General features: G+C 40.0%; 1 protein-coding gene across 2 annotated transcripts in view; it reads right to left on the reverse strand.

Annotated features, from left to right (window-relative positions):
* LOC130356316 (mitogen-activated protein kinase 14) overlaps positions 1–22,898 on the reverse strand; it is a 174,012-nt gene that overhangs the window by 27,330 nt on the left and 123,784 nt on the right. Inside the window, exons 8-9 of one of the 2 annotated variants that reach the window (XM_056557639.1) lie at positions 22,064–22,135; positions 11,775–11,854 (exon numbers count right to left, since the gene is read on the reverse strand). In XM_056557639.1, coding sequence (XP_056413614.1) covers positions 11,775–11,854; positions 22,064–22,135 — 152 coding nt within the window. Of the gene's footprint in view, positions 1–11,774; positions 11,855–17,211; positions 17,292–22,063; positions 22,136–22,898 lie in introns of both variants that reach the window. The other variant, XM_056557638.1, reaches the window with a different exon arrangement.

Consider the following 22,898-nt stretch of genomic DNA (forward strand, 5'->3'; position numbering starts at 1 on the left):
TAGTAAAGCATCAATCCTTTTATTGATACTTAAATAAAACAAAATGGCAATAACGCGTTTTGAGGGTAAAATCCCTCTTCCTCAGATTGTCATACATAAAGTACAGCATGGTCTCTCTCATATACACTAACAAAATGGCTCCTACCCATTATTGGGTGGAGTTACAAAAAGTCACATGTTTTGGAAAGGTCAGGGGGAGGATTTAGAAACAGAATAAAACATCCATAAAAATGTATATAACAAACAACAAACAAAATAAAACTATACATGCAGTTTCTAAATATCTGTTGAACATGCTTAATATACAGTCTGTTTTATATGCTGGAATCACATGCTGCCGGGTGACACATGAACTGGAAGAGCTTAATGAAAGGAGGCTGACTGATACAAATGTAAACAAAGTCATGTGACTGATACAAATGTAAACAAAGTCATGTGACTGATACAAATGTAAACAAAGAGTAATGTGGCTACTATAAGTATTAGCCTCAGTTTGGTGTTCATTCATAGTTACATGTAAACAAAGACAATAGAAAGGTGAAGGGAGCTTGTAGATCGCTATAGGGAGAAAGACAATGCTGTAGCACAAGTCAGCGCTGTCATAGTAGAAAAGTGACCACAGTTTGTACTTTTACTGGATCGCTAATATAAAAAGGGAAGTGCTGTAGCACAAATCAGTGTTGCCAGAAGGTGCTCTATAAAGGTTATATACCAAAGGGCACCTTCTGACAACACTGACCTGTGCTACAGCACTTCCCTTCTTATATTAGCGATCCAGTAAAAGTACAAACTGTGGTTACTTTTCTACTATGACAGCGCTGACTTGCGCTACAGAATAGTTTTTCTCCCTATAGCGATCTACAAGCTCCCTTCACCTTTCTATTGTCCTTGTTTACATGTAACTATGCATGAACACCAAACTGAGGCTACTACTTATAGTAGCCACATGACTCTTTGTTTACATTTGTATCAGTCACATGACTGTTTACATTTGTATCAGTCAGCCTCCTTTTCACTAAGCTCTTCCAGTTCATGTGTCACCCGGCAGCATGTGATTCCAGCATATAAAACAGACTGTATGTTTAAGCATGTTCAACAGATATTTAGAAACTGCATGTATAGTTTTATTGTCGTTTATTGTTTGTTATATACATTTTTATGGATGTATTATTCTGTTTCTAAATCCTCCCCCTGACCTTTCCAAAACATGTGTCTTTTTGTAACTCCCCCCACTAATGGGTAGGAGCCATTTTGTTAGTGTATATGAGAGAGACCATGCTGCACTTTATGTATGCCAATCTGAGGAAAACTGATTTTACCCTTGAAATGAGTTATTGTCATTTTATTGTTTTATTTTAGTATTGATGCTTTGCTATTACATCTGAACTTTGCGTTCTGTATTTTACCACCACAGATTCAGCGCCATCCGGTGCCTTTTTCTTCGCTTCTTCATTCACCCTTACTTAAGGCTGTTTTTCCTAAGCTGGAACCAGGGCCTAAGGCATAATTCTGCCACCACCTTTTGGAAATTTGGCCAAAAAGTTCAGCCTTTGTTTCAACAGACCATAACACATTTTCTCACGTTCTTTTGGGGGACTTGATGCTTGTTTTTGCAAACTTAAGCTGCTTATGAAGCTCTCTGCGGACAATGGCCCTGATTTACTAAGAAGGAGTAGTTTTCATTGTAGATTTTAACTCCCTAAAACATTTTTCGACAGTATTTACTATGGTTTCCCAACATTGTTTTTTTTTTTTTTTTTTTTTTTTACACACATGCTCTGATCTGTAGGGTTTTCCTCAGCTCAAATCCACCAAATTTTCTGTGGAATCCTTAGTAAATATGATGGGTTTTTCTGACAATGTCGGGAACATGCCCCCTTTTCCCAATGGCCATGCCCCATTTTCGGGTTTTCTATGTAAAATGGAGTTTTGTTTTTTTTCTTCAATTCCAGCGCAAATTCTAGCTCAGATAGAATTTCTGGTGCACATCCAGACAAAGCATGTCAGGTTTACAATAATAAATCAGGGCCAATGGCTTTTGCTCTGAGATGCAACTAAACAAATGTCAGGAAAATTGTACTAGAACAGCCCGCAGGTATATGTATGTTTGACCTGCCCGTGGCAAATACCCCTGTAGTTTATTGTATAATTTAACCTCTTCAGGACATAGGGTGTATGGATACGCCCTGCATCCCGAGTCCTTAAGGACCGAGGGCGTATCCATACGCCCGTGGGAATTCCGGCCCCCACCGCTAGCCGGTTGGGGACCGGAGCCGGATGCCTGCTGAAATCGTTCAGCAGGCATCCCGGCATATCGCCCAGGGGGGTCATTATGCCCCCCCATGTCGGCGATCGCCGCAGATCGCTGGACAATTCAGTCCAGCGATCTGCGGCGATTCCGGCTCAATCGGGTCTCCAGTGACCCGATGACCCGGAATTACTGGCTGTTCGGGGCCGTCTCTGTCGGCCCCGAACAGCCAGAGCCTGCAGGGGTGAGGTGGCACTGGTGCCACCTCACGATCGCCCTGATTCGTCGGCCGGATTACCGGCCGACCAATCAGGGCGCCTACTGCGGGTGTCACTCCCGCACCCGCTCCGCCCCTCTTCTGGAGGACGTGAGCGGGTGCGGGACGTGCACCCCGGGTGCTGGGGACCCCGATCCCCGGCGCCCCTGTTGGGATCGGGGCCCCAGGAGCAGCTGCGGCGGCGGGACTGACCTGCAGCGTCTGGATCGTTGGAGGTGAGTGACAGCCTCCTGCTGTTGCTTAGCAACAGCTCCCAGCATGCAAAAGGGGCATGCTGGGAGCTGTAGTTATGCAACAGCAGGAGTCAGACCACCACAACTCCCAGCATTCCCTTATGGGCATGCTGGGACTTATGGTTTTGCAACAGCTGGAGGCACATTCTTTCTATGGAAAAGTGTACCTTCAGCTGTTGTATAACTACAACTCCCAGCTTGCACAAACAGCTAAAGTGCATGCTGGGAGTTGTAGTGGTGCATCTGCCGGTTGCATAACTACAACTCCCAGCATGCCCGTTGGCTGTCGGTGACTGCTGAGAGTTGTAGTTTTGCAACAGCTGAAGGCACACTGGTTGTGAAACTCAGAGTTTTTTTTAACCTAACTCAGTGTTTCACGACCGGTGTGCCTCCAGCTGTTGCAAACTACAACTCTCAGCAGTCACCGTACACCATGCACCGTACATGCTGGGAGTTGTAGTTTTGCAACAGCTGGAGGCACACTGGTTGTGAAACACTGAGTTAGGTCACAAACTCAGTGATACATAACCAGTGTGCCTACAGTTGTTGCAAAACTGCAACTCTCAGCAGTTACCGACAGCCAACGGGCATGCTGGGAGTTGTAGTTATGCAACAGCTGGATGTCCCCCCCAATGTGAACGTACAGGGTACACTCACATGGGCGGAGGATTACAGTAAGTATCTGGCTGCAAATTTGAGCTGCCGCAAACTTTCTGCTGCAGCTCAAATTGCCAGCGAGAAACTACTGTGAACCCCCCGCCCGTGCGACTGTACCCTAAAAACACTACACTACACTAACACAAAAAATAAAATAAAAAGTAAAAAACACTACATATACACATTTCCCTACACAGCCCCCCTCCCCTCCCCAATAAAAATGAAAAACGTCTGGTACGCCACTGTTTCCAGAACGGAGCCTCCAGCTGTTGCAAAACAACTCCCAGTATTGTCGGACAGCCGTTGACTGTCCAGGCATGCTGGGAGTTTTGCAACAGCTGGAGGCACCCTGTTTGGAAATCACTGGCGTAGAATACCCCTATGTCCACCCCTATGCAATCCCTAATTCAGGCCTCAAATGCGCATGGCGCTCTCACTTTGGAGCCCTGTCGTATTTCAAGGCAACAGTTTAGGGTCACATATGGGGTATCGCCGTACTCGGGAGAAATTGTGTTACAAATTTTGGGGGGTATTTTCTTTTTAAAAATGTAAAATTTTGGGGAAAACAAGCATTTTAGGTAAAAAAAAATTTTTTTTTTTACATATGCAAAAGTCGTGAAACACCTGTGGGGTATAAAGGTTCACTTAACCCCTTGTTACGTTCCCCGAGGGGTCTAGTTTCCAAAATGGTATGCCATGTGGGTTTTTTTTTTGCTGTCCTGGCACCATAGGGGCATGCCCCCAGAGAAAAATTTGCGTTCAAAAAGCCAAATGTGACTCCTCCTCTTCCGAGACCTGTAGTGCGCCAGCAGAGCACTTTTCACCCCCATATGGGGTGTTTTCTGAATCGGGAGAAATTGGGCTTCAAATTTTTAGGGGTATTTTCTGCTATTACCCTTTTTAAAAATAAAAAATTTTGGGGAAAACAAGCATTTTAGGTAAAAATTTTTTTTTTTTACATTTGCAAAAGTCGTGAAACACCTGTGGGGTATTAAGGTTCACTTTATCCCATGTTACATTCCCCGAGGGGTCTAGTTTCCAAAATGGTATGCCATGTGTTTTTTTTTTGCTGTTCTGGCACCATAAGGGCTTCCTAAAGGTAACATGCCCCCCAAAAACCATTTCAGAAAAACGTACTCTCCAAAATCCCCTTGTCGCTCCTTCCCTTCTGAGCCCTCTACTGCGCCCGCCGAACACTTTACATAGACATATGAGGTATGTCCTTACTCGAGAGAAATTGGGCTACAAAAACCAAGTAAAAATTTTGTCCTTTTACCCCTTGTAAAAATTCAAAAATTGGGTCTACAAGAACATGTGAGTGTAAAAAATGAAGATTGTGAATTTTCTCCTTCACTTTGCTGCTATTCGTGTGAAACACCTAAAGGGTTAAAACGCTGACTGAATGTCATTTTGAATACTTTGGGGGGTGTAGTTTTTATAATGGGGTCATTTATGGGGTATTTCTAATATGAAGACCCTTCAAATCCACTTCAAACCTGAACTGGTCCCTGAAAAATACTGAGTTTGAAAATTTTGTGAAAAATCGGAAAATTGCTGCTGACCGTTGAAGCCCTCTGGTGTCTTCCAAAAGTAAAAACTCATCAATTTTATGATGCAAACATAAAGTAGACATATTGTATATGTGAACCAAAAAAAATGTATTCGTAATATCCATTTTCCTTACAGGCAGAGAGCTTCAAAGTTAGAAAAATGCAAAATTTTCAAATTTTTCATCAAATTTACGGATTTTTCACCAAGAAAGGATGCAAGTATCGACAAAAATTTACCACTATGTTAAAGTAGAATATGTCACGAAAAAACAATCTCGGAATCAGAATGATAACTAAAAGCATTCCAGAGTTATTAATGTTTAAAGTGACAGTGGTCAGATGTGCAAAAAACGCTCCGGTCCTTAAGGCCAAAATGGGCTCCGTCCTGAAGGGGTTAAAGTAACTTATTATTAGTATTTATTGCCACTGGCAGGGTAAACATATACAAATTATATATATATATATATATATATATATATATATATATGCGCGCAGAGAGAGAGAGATAGATTATATATATATATATATATATATATATATATATATATATATATATATACATACATACACACACACACACAAACAAGCAAGTCTGTCATGTATGCTGACAAAGGGACCAATTATACAGTGGCACAGGGGAAGTAACAATGGAGTTTCTTTAAAAATAAAACATAATGACACAACAAACCAAACCAATACAACCCAGGTCACAATGTTGGGGACTTTTCCCAATTTTCAAAGTCATGATAGTGGACTATGTCACCCTGTGCCAAACAGATGCAGCTGTTTGCAAAAGTTTAGGCACCTTTGACAATTTTCATTTATAAATTATTAGGTGTTTGGATCAAAAATTGAATTTTGAGCTATCAGATATCTGAAAAAAAAAATTACTATATTTGTTAGCTCAAAGTAAATTGCTGATCCAAACAACTACTTATAAAGGAAAATCGTAAAAATTGTCAGGTGTGCCCAAACTTTTGCATAGGACTGTTTATGCAATACAGGAATGAGTAATAAATAGGTATGTAACTTAAGTAGACAACTACCACAAAGGGCTGTGTCTATATATAGCACTACATGGGGCACCTCCACCCTACAAACAATAAGAAATATAGCACAAGGAATGGGAAAAGGGGAGGAAACACTAAAGTCTCATCTTAGGCTGCTTTCACACTATAAAGTTCCTCCCGTTTAAAGACCAGTTATAATGTCCCATTATGAAAACCCTAAAAACGACCGTTAAACGGCCGTTACAAAATCCCATTAAAGTCCATGGGATTTTTACATTATCCGTTTTAACCCATCATAGCCAGTTATGAATAACGTGACGGGAGACCGTTATTTGTGACGGGAGAAAAAAACGTTACATGCACTATTTTCTCCCGTCACAAAATATAATCCGTTATTCATAACGGGCTGTGACGGGTTAAAACGGATAACGTAAAAATACCATAGGAGTCTAATGGGATTTGGTTACGGCTGTATGGTAACTGTTAAGGGTTTTCATAACAGGACATTATAACTGGTCTTTAAAACGGGGGGTCTTTAATAGTGTGAAAGCCGCCTTAGCTGAGGAACAACCTAACTTGCAGCTTTCAACTAATGTTTAAAGCAGTGAACAAATGTTTGCCATCTGCACTCAGTTTGGCAATTCTAATTCAGCTAAATTCAGCAGATGCTGCAAGCAAAGTGCATAGAAAGTCCACAATCTGTAAACAGACAGAACATAAAGCGCATGCTGCATAACTTCTCTAAGTTGTTTGAGATAGCTGTGCAGCTAATGTAAGTCAGTACTAATTTACGCTAGATGGTTAGATGGGACAACAATTTAAAAATGCTCACACTGCCACCCAAAGTTTCACCACAGCCCGGCTTTCTCAAGTAAATAGGAAGCCTACACCCTTGAGAAAGCCAGGACTCCATTACCCTATTGACGCTATGGGAAGACAGGGTAGTGACATTTTACGAGGGAGATTTATCAAAACCTGTCCACAGGAAAAGTTGCTGAGTTGCCCATAGCAACCAATCAGATCGCTTCTTTCATTTTACAGAGGCCTTTTCAAAAATGAAAGAAGCAATCCGATTGGTTGCTATGAGCAACTCAGCAACTTTTTCTTTGGACAAGTTTTGATAAATCTCCCTCTACATTTTTTTGTTTTGTATTTAATAAAGGTTGTGTTTTATTTTTTAAAGAAACTATTGTTACTTCCCCTGTGCCACTGGAAAATTGGTTCCTTTGTCTGCATATATGACATGAGACCTGTATGTATATATTACTTTAAATTATGGCAGGTGTGTAATGACGTCTACTTAACATGAGGTTGAACATGAATGGTTAATTCTGAAGCCGTAAGCTTTTGAAACGCACAGGATGCAAGTTTGTTCCTACCTGGGTTCTGTAGTGAGGTCACTCACCAACCATCGAGACTATTACCTCCTAGCGGGAAACGGAACAGTAGAGACACCGCCGACTGGGGCAGTCTCTCTTACCTTCCCTAAGAGCACCACTTTTTAGGATCACTGATTATCCGGGGAAGAAGGGATTCACCATTCATTTAACACCCTCCCGCTATACCATCTTCAGTACAAGAACAACGGTAAGCATCACTGTATACATCGCATTGTTTATACCCACATTATTGAGAAATATAACTAACAGATGAAGTCCTGGATAAGCGCTAAATAATATCTTTTTTAAACCTCATAAACTATAACTATGCATTGGCATAGCATTAGGGGGCTGAAAGCCCAGTCTACCCAGCCTGCACTACAAAGCTTTGCTGATTGGCAAGAACCTTGAAGACCATATGAGAGGTTGCACACCTTTCAAATTTCTTACAGAATAGAGAATGAGATTAAGCACTAATCTAGAGTAGCCTTAACCCCTTAAGGACCAGGTCAATTTTCACTGTAGGACCTGGCCATTTTTTGCACATCTGAGCATTTTCACTTTAAGCATTAATAACTCTGGGATGCTTTTACCTTTCATTCTGATTCTGAAATTGTTTTTTCGTTAGTGGTAAAATTTTGTCGATACTTGCATCATATCTTTTTTTTTTTTTTCTCCTTTCAAATCTCATTTTTATTGAGTTTTCATTTTTTTTTTTTTTTTCAACATGAAAGCAGAAACATGGTAACAGGACATATGTGCATACAACATAGCATATTAAGAACAGAACAATGCCAAGAGTATTCAAGTGGCTTGCAGGCCAATTAATTATTACAAACTAAGAAGCAAAGAGTACTCCAAGGACTAAACTATGTATGCAGAGATACACCAAAAAAGATCAATCTCAAATGGACATAGATGGTGTAGAAGGGGAGGAGGAGGAGGGGGGGGGGGGGGGGAGAGAGAGAGGTAGATGGGATTAGCCTAACTATATACAGTCCAGGCAATGTGGGAAAAGTTATACTTTCATCATTTCTTGGTGAAAAATTCCAAAATTTTATGAAACTTTGAAGCTCTCTTCTCTGCTTGTAAGGAAAACAGACATTCCAAATAAATTATATTTTGATTCACAAATACAATATGTCTACTTTATGTTTGCATCATAAAGTTGACATGTTTTTACTTTTGGAAGACATCAGAGGGCTTCAAAGTTCAGCAGCAATTTTCCAAAACATTTTCAAAATCGGAATTTTTCATGGACCAGTTCAGGTTTGAAGTGGATTTGAAGGGCCTTCTTATTAGAAATACCCCACAAATGACCCCATTATAAAAACTGACATTCAGAAAGTGTGTTAACCCTTTAGGTGTTTCACAGGAATAGCAGCAAAGTGAAGGAGAAAATTCTAAATCTTTATTTTTTTCACTCACATGTTCTTGTAGACCCAGTTTTTGAATTTTTACAAGGGGGTAGAAGGAGAAAAACCATCTCAAAATTTGTAACCCAATTTCTCTTGAGTAAGGAAATACCTCATATGTGTACATTTAGGAAGCCCCTATGGTGCCAGAAAAGCAAAAAAAAAAAAAAAAAAAAAAACACATGGCATACTATTTTGGAAACTACACCCTTCAAGGAACGTAACAAGGGGTCCGGTGAGCCTTAACACCCCACAGGTGTTTGACGACTTTTCGTTAAAGTCGGATGTGTAAATGAAAAATTTCCACTAAAGTGCAGTTTTTCCCCCAAATTTACTTAATTTTTTCATGTTTATGTCAGAACTGCTGTAAAATCAGTGACCCCCCCCCCCCCGTGCAAATCACCAATTTAGGCCTCAAATGTACATAGTGCGCTCTCACTCCTGAGTCTTGTTGTGCACCCGCAGAACATTTTACGCCCACATATGGGGTATTTCTGTACTCAGGAGAAATTGCGTTACAAATTTTGGGGTCTTTTTTTCCTTTTGCCGCTTGTGAAAATAAAAAGTATGGGGCAAAACCAGAATGTTAGTGAAAAAAAAATTATTTTTACACTAACAGGCTGGTGTAGACCCCAACTTTTCCTTTTCATAAGGGGTAAAAGGAGAAAAAGCCCCACAAAATTTGTACTGCAATTTCTCCCGAGTACGGAAATACCTCATATGTGGCCCTAAACTGTTTCCTTGAAATACGACAGGGCTCTGAAGTGAGAGAGCGCCATGCGCATTTGAGGACTAAATAGGGATTGCATAGGGGTGGACATTGGGAATCACTGGCGTAGAATACCTTTAACAGGTTGCCTCCAGCTGTTGCTAAACTCCCAGCATGCCCGGACAGTCAGTGTCTGTCCGGCAAAACTGGGAGTTGTTGTTTTGCAACAGCTGGAGGCTCCGTTTTGGAAACACTGCCGTACAATAAGTTTTTTATTTTTATTGGGGGGGGGGGGGGGGACAGTGTAAGGGGGTGTATATGTAGTGTTTTACCCTTTATTTTGTGTTAGTGTAGTGTAGTGTAGTGTTTTTAGGGAACATTCACATGGGGTTTACACTGAGTTTCCCACTAGGAGTTTGCGCTGCGGCGAAAAATTTGCCGCAGCTCAAACTTCAAGCAAGAAACTTACAGTAAACTTGCCCGTGTGAATGTACCCTGTACATTCACATGGGGGGGGGGAGCCTCCAGATGTTTAAAAACTACAACTCCCTGCATGTACTGGCAGACCGTGCATGCTAGGAGTTGTACTTTTGCCGATTGCCGACATGGGTGGATCTGATGACCCCCCTGGGCATTTGCGCGGGGTGACTGCTCATCGATATCAGCAGTCACGCCGGTTCGGTCCCCGCCCCGCAGGGACCAAAATTCCCACAGACGTACGCGTACGTCTTTGGTTCTTAACTACCAGGGTGCTTAGACGTACGCGTCAGTGGTCCTTAAGGGGTTAATTGCTTGTCTCAAGGGCCCTATGACCAATTTTAAATTTTTATCTGCCAGAGTTCCCACAAGCCAAGCTGACCTTTCAGGGACAGTTGGCTGACTTTTCAGAGAAAGTAGAGGGGATCTCTCATCTCCTTAAAGTGTACCTATCATATCCCACAAAAAAAAAAAAAAAATTTATTTATTTATATATATATATATATATATATATATATATATATATATATATATATATATATATATGTTACCTTGGTCATGTACACAAATTCTTTATGTGTCTAGCATCTATATTTCTCTCACAAAAACCTTCTACCTGTTGCCAACTTGCTTAGTCATTCTGTGCTTTGGAGGGGGCATGTCCCTCACTCCTCTTCCTCCCCAAGTGCTTGGTTTCTTCATCCAATCACTGATGGCTGCTCTGTAATCTCCCCCCCCCCCCCTCCTCTCTGCTGTGGTCTAATAGGACAGGAGTAAGCACAGATGGGTGCTAGTCCCACCCTCACATACTGGACTTTGTCCATGCCTGTGCTTCAGCTTGGAGAAGGAGGAAGCTGCAGCCAGACTGGATTGTGTTATGGATGGTATGTGTTTATTATAAGCCATGATTTCTGTAAAAATGAAATAAAATTCTTATGACATATTAGAAAGGTTAATGCTTTGCCAAGATTTACAATGTATAAACAGTTTTTGAATCTGACAATTCCCATTTAAAGAATGTATGGCTTGCTCATGCAGAGGATACCTGGGGTTGAAATGATCTATTGATTTGATCAACTTTTTATGTTAAATTTACTTAAGAATTTTTTTTTCTAATTTTATATTGTACTATGTGTAAATAATATTTATACAATTTATCATTTTTCATTCTGGCCACTAAACCTAATAAGCTGATACTTCATATTCCGTCAAGCTAACTTTCCAGCAGTTTGCTCTCTAGCACCACAGAAAGGAATGCAGTGATAGGTAACATCAGTATATAGATAAAACAGAATCAGGCTATTTATTACAAAAAGTGATACTCAAGAGCTCAGCCTCCCCCCTCCATACACAATGACCTCTGCACAGGTCACCGAGCATGCCTATAAAATTTTCCCATTGCAGAGAATAGGGTCAGATCCAGTCTAATAGGGGGGGGGGGGGGGGGAAGGAGCATCTTTCAATATTTGTCTCTAATCTGTTAAAAAACAAACAAAAACACAAACATATTAAACATACACATGCATAGCAAATAAGTGCAATTATGGGGGGGAGATTTATTAAAACCTAGCTAGAGGGAAAAGTTGCTGAGTTGCCCATAGAAACTAATCAGACTGCTGCTTTCATTTCCGAAAAGTGCTCTGAACAATGAAAGAAGCAATCTGATTGGTTGCTATGGGCAACTCAGCAACTTTCTTCTGGACAGTTTTTAAAAAAATATCCCCCTATATCATTACATGAGGTAGACTAAGGAACTCTAGCATTGCTATCACAATGCAAAGTTGTTGGCAAGTGGTCATACCAATCTTTGCCCTCTCACCTCATGGCTAGGCATCCTGTTAATGAGATAAATTGGAGGTGTTCCAGTCAGTCGCATAATCTGTTGCAGCTGATTAATATCTTATGAGCCTTGTCAAGGGCTTTATAAGCAGAACACAGTGCATTGATATCAGGGATGCAATTATTTTTTTTTCCACACACTATTTCTCTTAGCGCATATTTTGCAAAAAGAAAGAAAAAAGAAAAAAAAAAAAAAAAAACACATACCATGCACCCACTGAGGTCTGAGGAATTATATTAGCCATGCAAGCATCAGGTTAAAAATACACCAAGATGAAATAAAGCCATTGTCCGCATTCGGTCTCTCCTGATGATAATCACACATTTTCCTTCTATATACACTAGTACATGACTCACATGCAAGGCTAGGACACTGCATACTTAACAGAAGTGACCATTACACCAAATTTTAATAAGCTGTGGTGCAAATTTTTAAGGATTACTCAGTATTTGACCCCTAAAACAAATTCGGTATATCAGAGATCTGAAGTGCAAGCTTAAAGGTTGTTATAGATTATAATGTCTCACTTACCGGTACCTACATGAGATTTCGTGGTGCGGTTTTTACATGTAAAACAGTTTTATTTAACCCCTTAAGGACTCAGCCCATTTTGGCCTTAAGGACTCAGACAATTTAATTTTTAAGTTTTCATTTTTTCCTCCTCGCCTTCTAAAAATCATAACTCTTTTATATTTTCATCCACAGACTAGTATGAGGGCTTGTTTTTTGCGCGACCAGTTGTCCTTTGTAATGACATAACTCATTATATCATAAAATGTATGGCGCAACCAAAAAACACTTTTTGTGGGGAAATTAAAACGAAAAACGCAATTTTGCTAATTTTGGAAGGTTTCGTTTTCACGCTGTACAATTTATGGTAAAAATGACGTGTTCTTTATTCTGAGGGTCAATACGATTAAAATGATACCCATTATTACGTACTTTTTTATTATTGTTGCGCTTAAAAAAAAATCAAACTTTTTAACCAAATTCGTACGTTTATAATCCCTTTATTTTGATGACCTCTAACTTTTTTATTTTTCCGTATAAGCGGCGGTATGGGGGCTGATTTTTTGCGCCATGATCTGTACTTTTCTTTGATACCACATTTGCATATAAAAAACTTTTAATACATTTTTTATAATTTTTTTTAAAATAAAATGTATTTAAAAAGTAGGAATTTTGGACTTTATTTTTTTCGTTCACGCCGTTCACCGTACGGGATCATTAATATTTAATTTTAATGGTTCGGACATTTACGCACGCGGCGATACCAAATATGTCTATAAAAAATTTTTTTTACGCTTTTTGGGGGTAAAATAGGAAAAAACTGACGTTTTTTCACTTTTTTTTTTTACACTTGAATAGTCCCCATAGGGGACTATTCATAGCAATACCATGATTGCTAATACTGATCTGTTCTATGTATAGGACATAGAACAGATCAGTGTTATCGGTCATCTTCTGCTCTGGTCTGCTCGATCACAGACCAGAGCAGGAGACGCCGGGAGCCGGACGGAGGAAGGAGAGGGGACCTCCGTACGGCGTTCTGAATGATCGGATCCCCGCAGCAGCGCTGCGGGCGATCCGATCATTCAAATCGCCCACTGCCACAGATGCCGGGATCTGTATTGATCCCGGCACCTGAGGGGTTAATGGCGGACGCCCGCGAGATTGCGGGCGTCGGCCATTGCCGGCGGGTCCCTGGCTGCGATCAGCAGCCGGGATCAGCCGCGCATGACACGGGCATCGCTCCGATGCCCGCGGTTATGCACAGGACGTAAATGTACGGCCTGGTGCGTTAAGTACCACCGCACCAGGACGTACATTTCCTTAAGGGGTTAAAAGGGATCCTGTCAGCATCTTTTTGATAGCAAAGGTGCTGTCAGCATGATGTAGCTTATGAAGTAACTGTGACATCACAAGCTCACAAGGCAGTATAGCATTAGAAAGTAGGTGGAGTTACAGCAAGAAGGTATTGAAAGTGGCTTGAGGCTGGATGGATAAAGCCCCAATGACTCCAGAGACCTAATTTACCTTCAGCGCACACTGCAAATAAAGAGTAATTATGTAAAACCGTAGCCTACTACGGTTTTTGGTCCGGGTGAAATAAACGTATTGAAACGTCTAATTTGTTTTGTTTTTTTTTAAACATGGGAGTCAATGGGAACCATACAGAACTGTATGTGCGTACGGTTCCATCCGGTTTTCACCATCCGGTTTTTGACTTTGCACAGTTTTTTTTCTTGAAATTTCAATCAAACAAGTGAAACTTCATTCATAATAGAATGAAAAGTAAAAAAAACGTATACTTTCTTTTCTTAAAAAACAGATTCAACAAGACATCATTTTTCCAATCCGTATCTAGTTTTCAACCGTATACGGATTAAAATTTGTATACACGTTTTGAGGAATCCGTTTTTCTGTCAAAAACCTAATACGGGAACTGTATTGCAAAAACATGGTGTGAACCCAGCCTAAGGTTTAAGGTGTTTAAGAAATCTGAAGTGAATTAAATGTTTACTGTATCACTTCTAAATATTTTATAAGGTATAATAGAAAATGTTGTAAACACTGTTGTCTCACAACATACAGCACACATTCAGAAAGTTCTCATTTTTTTTTATTCTGCAGCCTTGTGCTAAAGTAAAAAGAAAAAGAAAATCTCTCCCCCTTCCCTATCATTCTACACTTAATACCCCAAAAGGAAAAAACCAAACCAAAACTGCATGTTAGAAACATAAGTATTCAGACCCTTTACTCCATACTTAGGTGAAGTATCTTTGGCAGTGATTACAGCCTCCAGTCTTCCTAGGGACAATGCCGCAAGATTTTACCGGTATTTTGGGATTTTCTGCCATTCTTCTCTGCAGCTCTTGTCAGGTTAAATGAGGACTGTTGGATGAAAGTAATTTTCAGGTCTCAGGGCTCTGGCTGGACCACTTAAAACATTGGGGGAGGATTTATCAAAACTTGTGCAAAGGAAAAGTTGCCCAGGGCAACCAATTAGATAGCTTATTTTATTTTGAAGAGGCCTTGTTAAAAATTTAAGAAGCGTGCTGATTGGTTGCTATGGGCAACTCAGCATCTTTTCCCCTGGACAGGTTTTGATTAATCTCCCCCAACGTCCCTAAGACACACCTGTGTTTTCTTGGCCGTGCAACAAAGCTATGTTCACACCTTGGAATTTCCATACGGAAATTCCGCTGCAGCAGAGTCCCAGTGAATTTGTGTGAACATAGCCTTAGGGTCATTGTCTTGTTGGAGCACTCTGGGTCAGGTTTATATTAAACATATGGGGTGAAATGTTTAGAGCTTCTTTTTGGTGTATAAAAATGGCAGGAATATCCTTTGCACAAAATGTGTGTGCTTTTTTGCTGCCCGTGTTTGACTAAAATGACACACACCTTTGCTTTTTCACTTCGCAGTGGCTGCTGTTCTATGAAGTGCGACTTTGTCCTCAATTATACTACAAACACCAGCACAGACCTGGCTTACAAAACTGGCTGTGGACAGCAATTTAAAAACAGTCCAAATTTTTGCGCAATTGGTTAAAGTGCAGAGGAACCATACAAGTTGGTGTCCATAAAATAAAGTATACTAGCATGATATTTCTCACATGCCAATCAACCATTTAATAAATGGTTGTTGAACACACATTTCCACATGCAAAAAAAAACTGTAGAAAAATGTGTTTACCTACATCTTAATAAGTGTCCCCTATGTCTGCACTTTGCTCCAGGTTTTCCTCAAGCGTGACCAGTCTCATTGTTGCAGCCACTGAAAAACAACCTGACAGCATGATGCTACCACCATCATGCTTCACTGTAGGGATGGTATTGGGAAGGTGATGACCAGTGCCTGGTTTCCTTCGCTTCGAATGGAGGCCAAAAAGTTCAATCCTGGTTTTACAAGATCAGAGAATTTTGTTCCTTACAATCAGAGAGTCCATTGGATACTTTTTTTCAAACAGCTGGGTTTTTGCAAACAGATTCTTTTTTCTAGCCATTCTGCCATAAAGCCTAGATTGTTGGAGTTCTGCAATTACGATTGACCTTCCAGAAGGCTTTCCCATAAGGACATAGGATTTTTTGGAGCTCATCCAGAGTGACCATTGGGTTTTTGGTTATTTCTCTTACCAAGGCCCTTCTTTCCCATTAGTTTGGTGGAGCAGCTCTAGAAAGAGCCCTGGTTATTTAAAATGCATCCCATTTCCACATTATGGAGGACATTGTGCTTTTGTGAAGAGGAAACTATTTGTACCCTTCCTCAGACCTACACCTCCACACAATCATGTCTCTGAGCTCTTTTTGCTTTGATATGCATTGTCAGCTGTGAGGCCTAACATAGAAAGGGTCGAGACTTTTCAAATCTTGTCCAATTATCTGAATTTACCACAAGTGGACTCCAATGTAGACACATCTCAAAGATTATTAAAGGGGTATCCGGTGGAAAACTATTTTTTTCAAATCAACAGGTGCCAGAAAGTTAAACAGATTTATAAATTACTTCTATAAAAAAAAAAATCTTCATTCTTTGAGGACTTAATCCCCATAGTACACCTCTTCTGCTCTGAACAGTTCCTGACATGGACAGAGGTGCCAGCAGAGAGCACTGTGGTCAGAAAGAAAAGAACAATTCAACTTCCTCTGTAGTATTCAGAAGCTAGTAAGTACAAGAAGGATTAACATTTGTTTAATAGAAGTAATTTACAAATCGTTTTAACTTTCTGGAGCCAGCTGATATGAAAAAATTATTTTCCACCGGAGTACCCCTTTAAGAGATATTGGCGGCTTGCAATTTAGCTCAGGGGGAGCTAAATTGCAAGTGTCATATTCGAGGGTCTGAATATGTACATCCATGCAAAATTTAAGTTTTTCCTTTCAATAAATAAGCAAACATTCTCATTATGAAGTATTGACTGCAGAATAATGGGTGAAAGCTTGCTTTTATTTTAGCACAATGCCTTAACATAATAAAATGTAAAAAAAAGTGAAATGTTATGAAGACTTTCTGAATGCATTTCCCTTTAAGAATTCTTTATAACAGCACAGTTTTAAGAAATAGCTGATGGGTGTGCATGAATGTTGTATGATTCTATTCATAAGGAGAAAATGTCCTTATTATTCTTAAAACACTTATATTCCATCTCTAAAATACAATATGTATTTATTATGGTGTTATTAAACTCATCATTAGGAATTAGTTTAATTTGATTTAAACCTCAGTATAAAAACTATACAAGGCCTTTAAGTAAAGTGAATATACTGAAACAGAGTTTTAAGTATGTGAAATTTATAGGCAGTCATACTGAAATCTCATCAATGATCAAACATCCATACAACTAATAATATCTAAATGTCCGCTCAGGTTGCAGTTTATGCTTAATATCTAGTGACATATGAAACACACTCACAGCCTCCGAGGATATTTTCTGCAGGAGTTCTGACTCAGGGGTTCCAACCAACCTCAAAATGAGCTTCAGCTGATCAATATCTACATGTGGATTATGAAGGAAAATGTGTGAGGTGAAGCTGCTGCCACAGTTCAGACCACCAAAATGATGAGATGCCCTTTGCACCATTGTACACAGAAAAAGGGAATGAAATGTAATAAGCATATGACAACAGTCAAGGATAGGAATGCAAAACACAAAGGGAAGGGAGGAACACAATTCATCATTCATACACTTGCTGAAGGCAAAGAAAATTCACCTACTTAAAAGCGACAGACAATGTTTCCATATTAAGCAGCAGCGGCGGCTCATAAAGCAGGCATTCAGTTTACCAGCTCACACAAAATAACAACCTTTACTGACCTTGTTGAAGCTGATGAAGATTTAAAGTGGTTAACGATTACTGCAGAAAGAGGTTCTAGGCAAAGCCACAGTACAAGGCAACGTTTAAAGAGTCTTTCCAATCTCCAGAAGAGAGAATATACACAATCGTTAATTGCTTTAACAATAAACACTGATATTGTTGCCAGTTTTGGACAGATTGCAGCATTTGCAATGTATGACCAATACGTTCACACATACATGTTTTAATGCAGATTTGCTTCTGCAGATTTTGCTGCCATTGACTTCAAAAGGTAGCAAAATCTGCTGCAGAAAATATGCACGTGTGAACGTACTCAAATTTTGCTGTCCGCTGATTTCAACGGGTAGCAAAATCTGCTAAAGCAGATCTGTGGCAGAAAATCTGCACGGGTGAACGTAATCTAAGGGTACGTTCAGATGGGAGGATCCACAGTGTATTTTACGCTGAGGATCCACCGCCAATGGACCCCTAAAGGGTGACTCAGATGTGCCTGCCCATAGCGACAATACACCGCTACGAGCAGACACACTGCTGCGATAAGAGTCACCGTGAACTCACACATTGCAGCCACTCCCCCTGCTCCCTGAGCTAGGCCGAGAGCAGCCGCTATCTGCGAGTATACTGCACATGTGCGCAGGAACTCACACATCGTAGTGTGTCTGCCCGTAGTGGCGTATTGCTGCTCCGAGCAGGCACATATGAGGCACCCTGTAGAGGTTCATCGGCGGTGGATCTGCAGCGTATAATATGCTGTGGATCCGCCCGTCTGAACGTACCCCTAAGGCTCCACATGCTGGGGAAGGCATACAATTAAAACCATGGGCACCCGACCACCCCCCACGCGTTCTCCGATAGGCATGCAATAATGGCCACATTGGTGTGGTTTCAGACACATGCATTCACCAGAATGTGGAAAAAGAGCCTTAGGCTATGTTCACACGCCAGAATTTCTGCATGGAATTCGGCATGAATTTGCAGCCAATACACTTCAAGGGGATTCTGCCATCCCATTCACACAGGAGATTTTCTGCTGGAGGATTTGGAGGAATTTCATTGAAGTGAATGACAATATCTGCTGAATTTACTGCAGAATTCTATGTAGAAATTCTGTCGTGTGAACATAGCCTTATAGTTCCTCACACATCAGATTTTGCCGTGAATCTGCTAAGGGTGCGTTCCCACAGGGCGTATACGCAGCGTATTTGACGCTGCGCAAAATTTATGGCAGCAGCGGGAAATACGCTGCGTATCCCTTGCTCACTATACACACAGGGCTTTCCGGCGGCAGCCCTATGTGTGTAGTGAGTTTGGGAGGCGGAGCCGCGCGTCACAGACACGCCGGCATATGGCTCCGCCTCCAAAACTCACTACACACATAGGGCTGCCGCCGGAAAGCCGTGTGTATAGTGAGCAAGGGATACGCAGCGTATTTCCCGCTGCTGCCATAAATTTTGCGCAGCGTTAAATACGATGGGTATACGCCCTGTGGGAATGCACCCTAAGAATGTACATAAAAAGGGAGATTTATCAAAACCTGTGAAGAAAAGTGGAGCAGTTTCCCATAGCAACCAATCATATTGAAAAATAAAAGCAGCAATCTGGTTGCTATTGGAAACTGCTCCACTTTTTCTCTGCACCTGTTTTGATTAATCTCTCCATAAATAATTGTCAGGTAATTACAATTGCTCTCCATGGGGGAGATTTATCAAAACCTGTGCAAAGGAAAAGTTGTCCAGTTGCCCATAGCAACCAATCAGCTTGCTTCTTTCCTTTTTACAAGGCCTCTGCAAAATGAAAGAAGCGATCTGATTGGTTGCTATGGGCAGCTGGGCAACTTTTCCTTTGCACAGGTTTTGATAAATCTCCCCCCATGTTGTTGTAAATACTTTAAGCAGATAACCGAAAATAGAAATTTCTGTTTGTCTTACAAGCTGTTATCAGGGTTTATATATTTTTAACTCATTCAGACGTACTGTTAGTAAATCAAAGATTATTTAATTTTAATAGTGAAAGCAACAACGACAGGATCATCAGTCACCTACACAAGTAATGTAGGGAGACACTAAACCAGAGGACAGACAGTGAACATTTGTCAAACTTTTAAAGACTACTTACACACAGTTGACCACATTTTAATAAAGAAGAAGTAAGGCACTAAATACACAGCATTAAGGTCTTCCATCGCAGGAATACACTATACTTTTGACGAAAGGCTCAGATGTATTCCAGTGTAAAGACATCTCTTTCTGGTTTATCAAAGAGGACAGCAGCTCTGCCTGCTTACGTTGCTACCATCTGCTAGTGAGAATATGAAAAGAGCTAAAGGAGAGTCCACATGATGTTTTTGGTCTCCACCTAGACAGCATATCAGAAAAAACTCCCAACACACATGCTAAGTATATCCATAAGGCTCAATTAGCCCAACAGAGGCCAAAGGATGTTCAATATATACAGTGGGAGCTTTCCCTGGTCTATACATTGAATAGAGGCCATAAACATGTTGAAAACAAGGCGCCTTACTAAAGAAATGGGCAGGGGTCCTTTTTTAAAATGATTAAAATGTAACCAAATAAAAACTAAATAAGTAGCAGCAGTGAAAGATACTGGTGAGGATATGAGCTTATAAACTGCTCCCTGCCGCATCCGTAAGTAGTCCCCTGGGCAGGGAGCTCCTCTCCCCTAGTCTCGTGTCTTTGGCCAGCAATCTGCTTGATTGACGGGCCGGGTCATCGCTTTGCTCCGTCTGTTCAGTCACAATCAAGCTGAGGGAGCGTCGCTGCCGGACGAAGACACGGGACTAGGCGAGAGGAGCTCCCCACCCAGGAGACTACTTACGAGGCCGGCGAGGAGCAGTTTATAAGTTCATATCCTTACCATCCCTGCAGGCAGGAATGTCCCCCAGGGATGGTGAGGATTAAGATTTTACCCTATATAATGCTTTCCCAAGCATTATATAGAGTAAGATCTGATGATTGGTTCCCTTTAATTATATGTTGCAAAGTAAGCTCCGCAGACTATTTAAACTCCTACTCACTGCAGTTGTGGGAGGCTCAGGGCCCATGTTCTAGCTTAGAAGCCATCATATAATTATCACTTGTGATGCGTGGGCATGAGATTAACAGCATACTTTTAGCAGCAGTTTCCAAACAAAACATATTAGAAAGCTGTATACTTTTCACTATGGACAATTGACATAAGAGGAAACAGAAAATAGGTCACTCCCTCAATGTGACCTAAAATAATAACTGCCCTGAAAGGCATGTACATTACATAAGCATTCCAAATTAAACCTCCAGTAAGGCTATGATACAATGTTGTTGGTCCCAGAAATTGATCCACACAAAGACTGAATATAGTATATAAAATATAACTTTTACTGATAATCATATAAAAAATTCACTAATAGAATTAACAATTACAAAATAATACATGTAGCATAAATAATCAGCCCAGGGATAGGGAATGGGGTAACAGGTGAGTATTCTAGCACTAGCTAGTTTACCTAGCAATGGCTAATCTAAAACTGACAATAAGTGTGGATGGGGAAGGATGTGAAAACCACCTATTATGTGGATACCAATGTACAATAATATCTCATGCTCCTTTTCCAATGCATTTTACCCATGTATTAATTTCAGGGTTCATCAAGGTAGAGGAGAGTATGGTACATAACATACAATTAATTAATTGTATGTTACGTACCATAAACTCTCCTCTACCCCTAATGAACCCTGAAATACATGGGTGAAACGCCTTGGAAAAGGAGCATGAGATATTATTGTACATTGTTATCTACATAATAGGTGGTTGCCACATCCTTCCCCATCCACACTTATTGTCAGTGTTAGATTAGCCATTGCTAGGTAGACTAGCTAGTGCTAGAATACTCACCTGTTACCCCATTCCCTATCCCTGGGCCGATTATTTATACTACACATATTTTGTAATTGTTAATTCTATTAGTGATTTTTTTTTATATGATTATCAGTAAAAGTTATATTTTATATACTATAATCAGTCTTTGTGTGGATCAGTTTCTGGGACCAACAACAATGTATCAATATCACCAATTGTATCATAGCCTTACTGGAGGTTTAATTTGGTATGTTTTCTTTTCATTATAGAAAGATATTGTTTAACTGGATAGACAGGTATAATTCAATAATAGTAACAAACATAAGAGTAAAGCCAGTTTATACAGATTTTACACAAAACATCACAAACAAAAGTTTTGTTCTAAAAAGCCAAAATTCTACTTAATATAGTAAATATATTCAATATATTAAAGTCCGATTTATAGCATAAAACATATCCAAATTAGAACATACCGTAGCTAAGAGTACGGAAAGAGCTGAGCTAACACAAAACTGATTATTTAGAAGGAGGGAAAAGGTGGAAAAAAAAAAAAAGAGCTCTTTCAAATACTACTGTAGATATATTAAAGGATACGATCTGTGCCTGGGAAGAGAGTTCGACCCGTCAGGAGCTCAGCCATTATACAGCCCACAGACCAGATATCCACTGAAAGAGAAAACAAAGGTCCAATAACACAACCTATTTAGGTAAGTGTCCAAATGTTAGTAACAAACAAAACATAACGCCCATTTAACATGTCTAGAGTTTACATATGGGAAGATGTATCAAAACCTGTGCAGAGGTAAAGTTAACCAGTTGCAACCAATCTGATTACTTTCACCCCCTTAAGGACAAAGCATCTTTCAGTTTTTTCACTTTCGTTTTTTCCTCCTTACATTTTAAAAATCATAACCCATTCAATTTTGTACCTAAAAATCCATATGATTGCTTTTTTTTTTTTTCACGCCACCAATTCTACTTTGTAATGAAATCAGTAATTTTACTTAAAAATCTACGGCAAAACTGAAAAAAAATAAATCATTGTGTGACAAAACTGAAGAAAAATACCATTTTGTAACTTTTGGGGGCTTCAGCTTCTACGCAGTACATTTTTCAGTAAAAATTACACCTTATCTTTATTCTGTAGGTCCATATGATTAAAATGATACCCTACTTATATAGGTTTGATTTTGTCGTACTTCTGGAAAAATCATAACTTTATTAAATTTATACGTTTAAAATTGTCATCTTTTGACCCATATAACTTTATTTTTCCGGGAACAGGACGGTATGAGGGCTCATTTTTTGCGCCGTAATCTGAAGTTTTGATCAGACTTTTTGATTGCTTTTTATAAATTTTTTATGGTATACAAAAGTGACCAAAAATACGCTATTTTGGACTTTGAATTTTTTTTGTGTGTACACCATT

The sequence above is a fragment of the Hyla sarda genome, chromosome 2, assembly GCF_029499605.1.
Source record: "Hyla sarda isolate aHylSar1 chromosome 2, aHylSar1.hap1, whole genome shotgun sequence".
NCBI lineage: Eukaryota > Metazoa > Chordata > Amphibia > Anura > Hylidae > Hyla > Hyla sarda.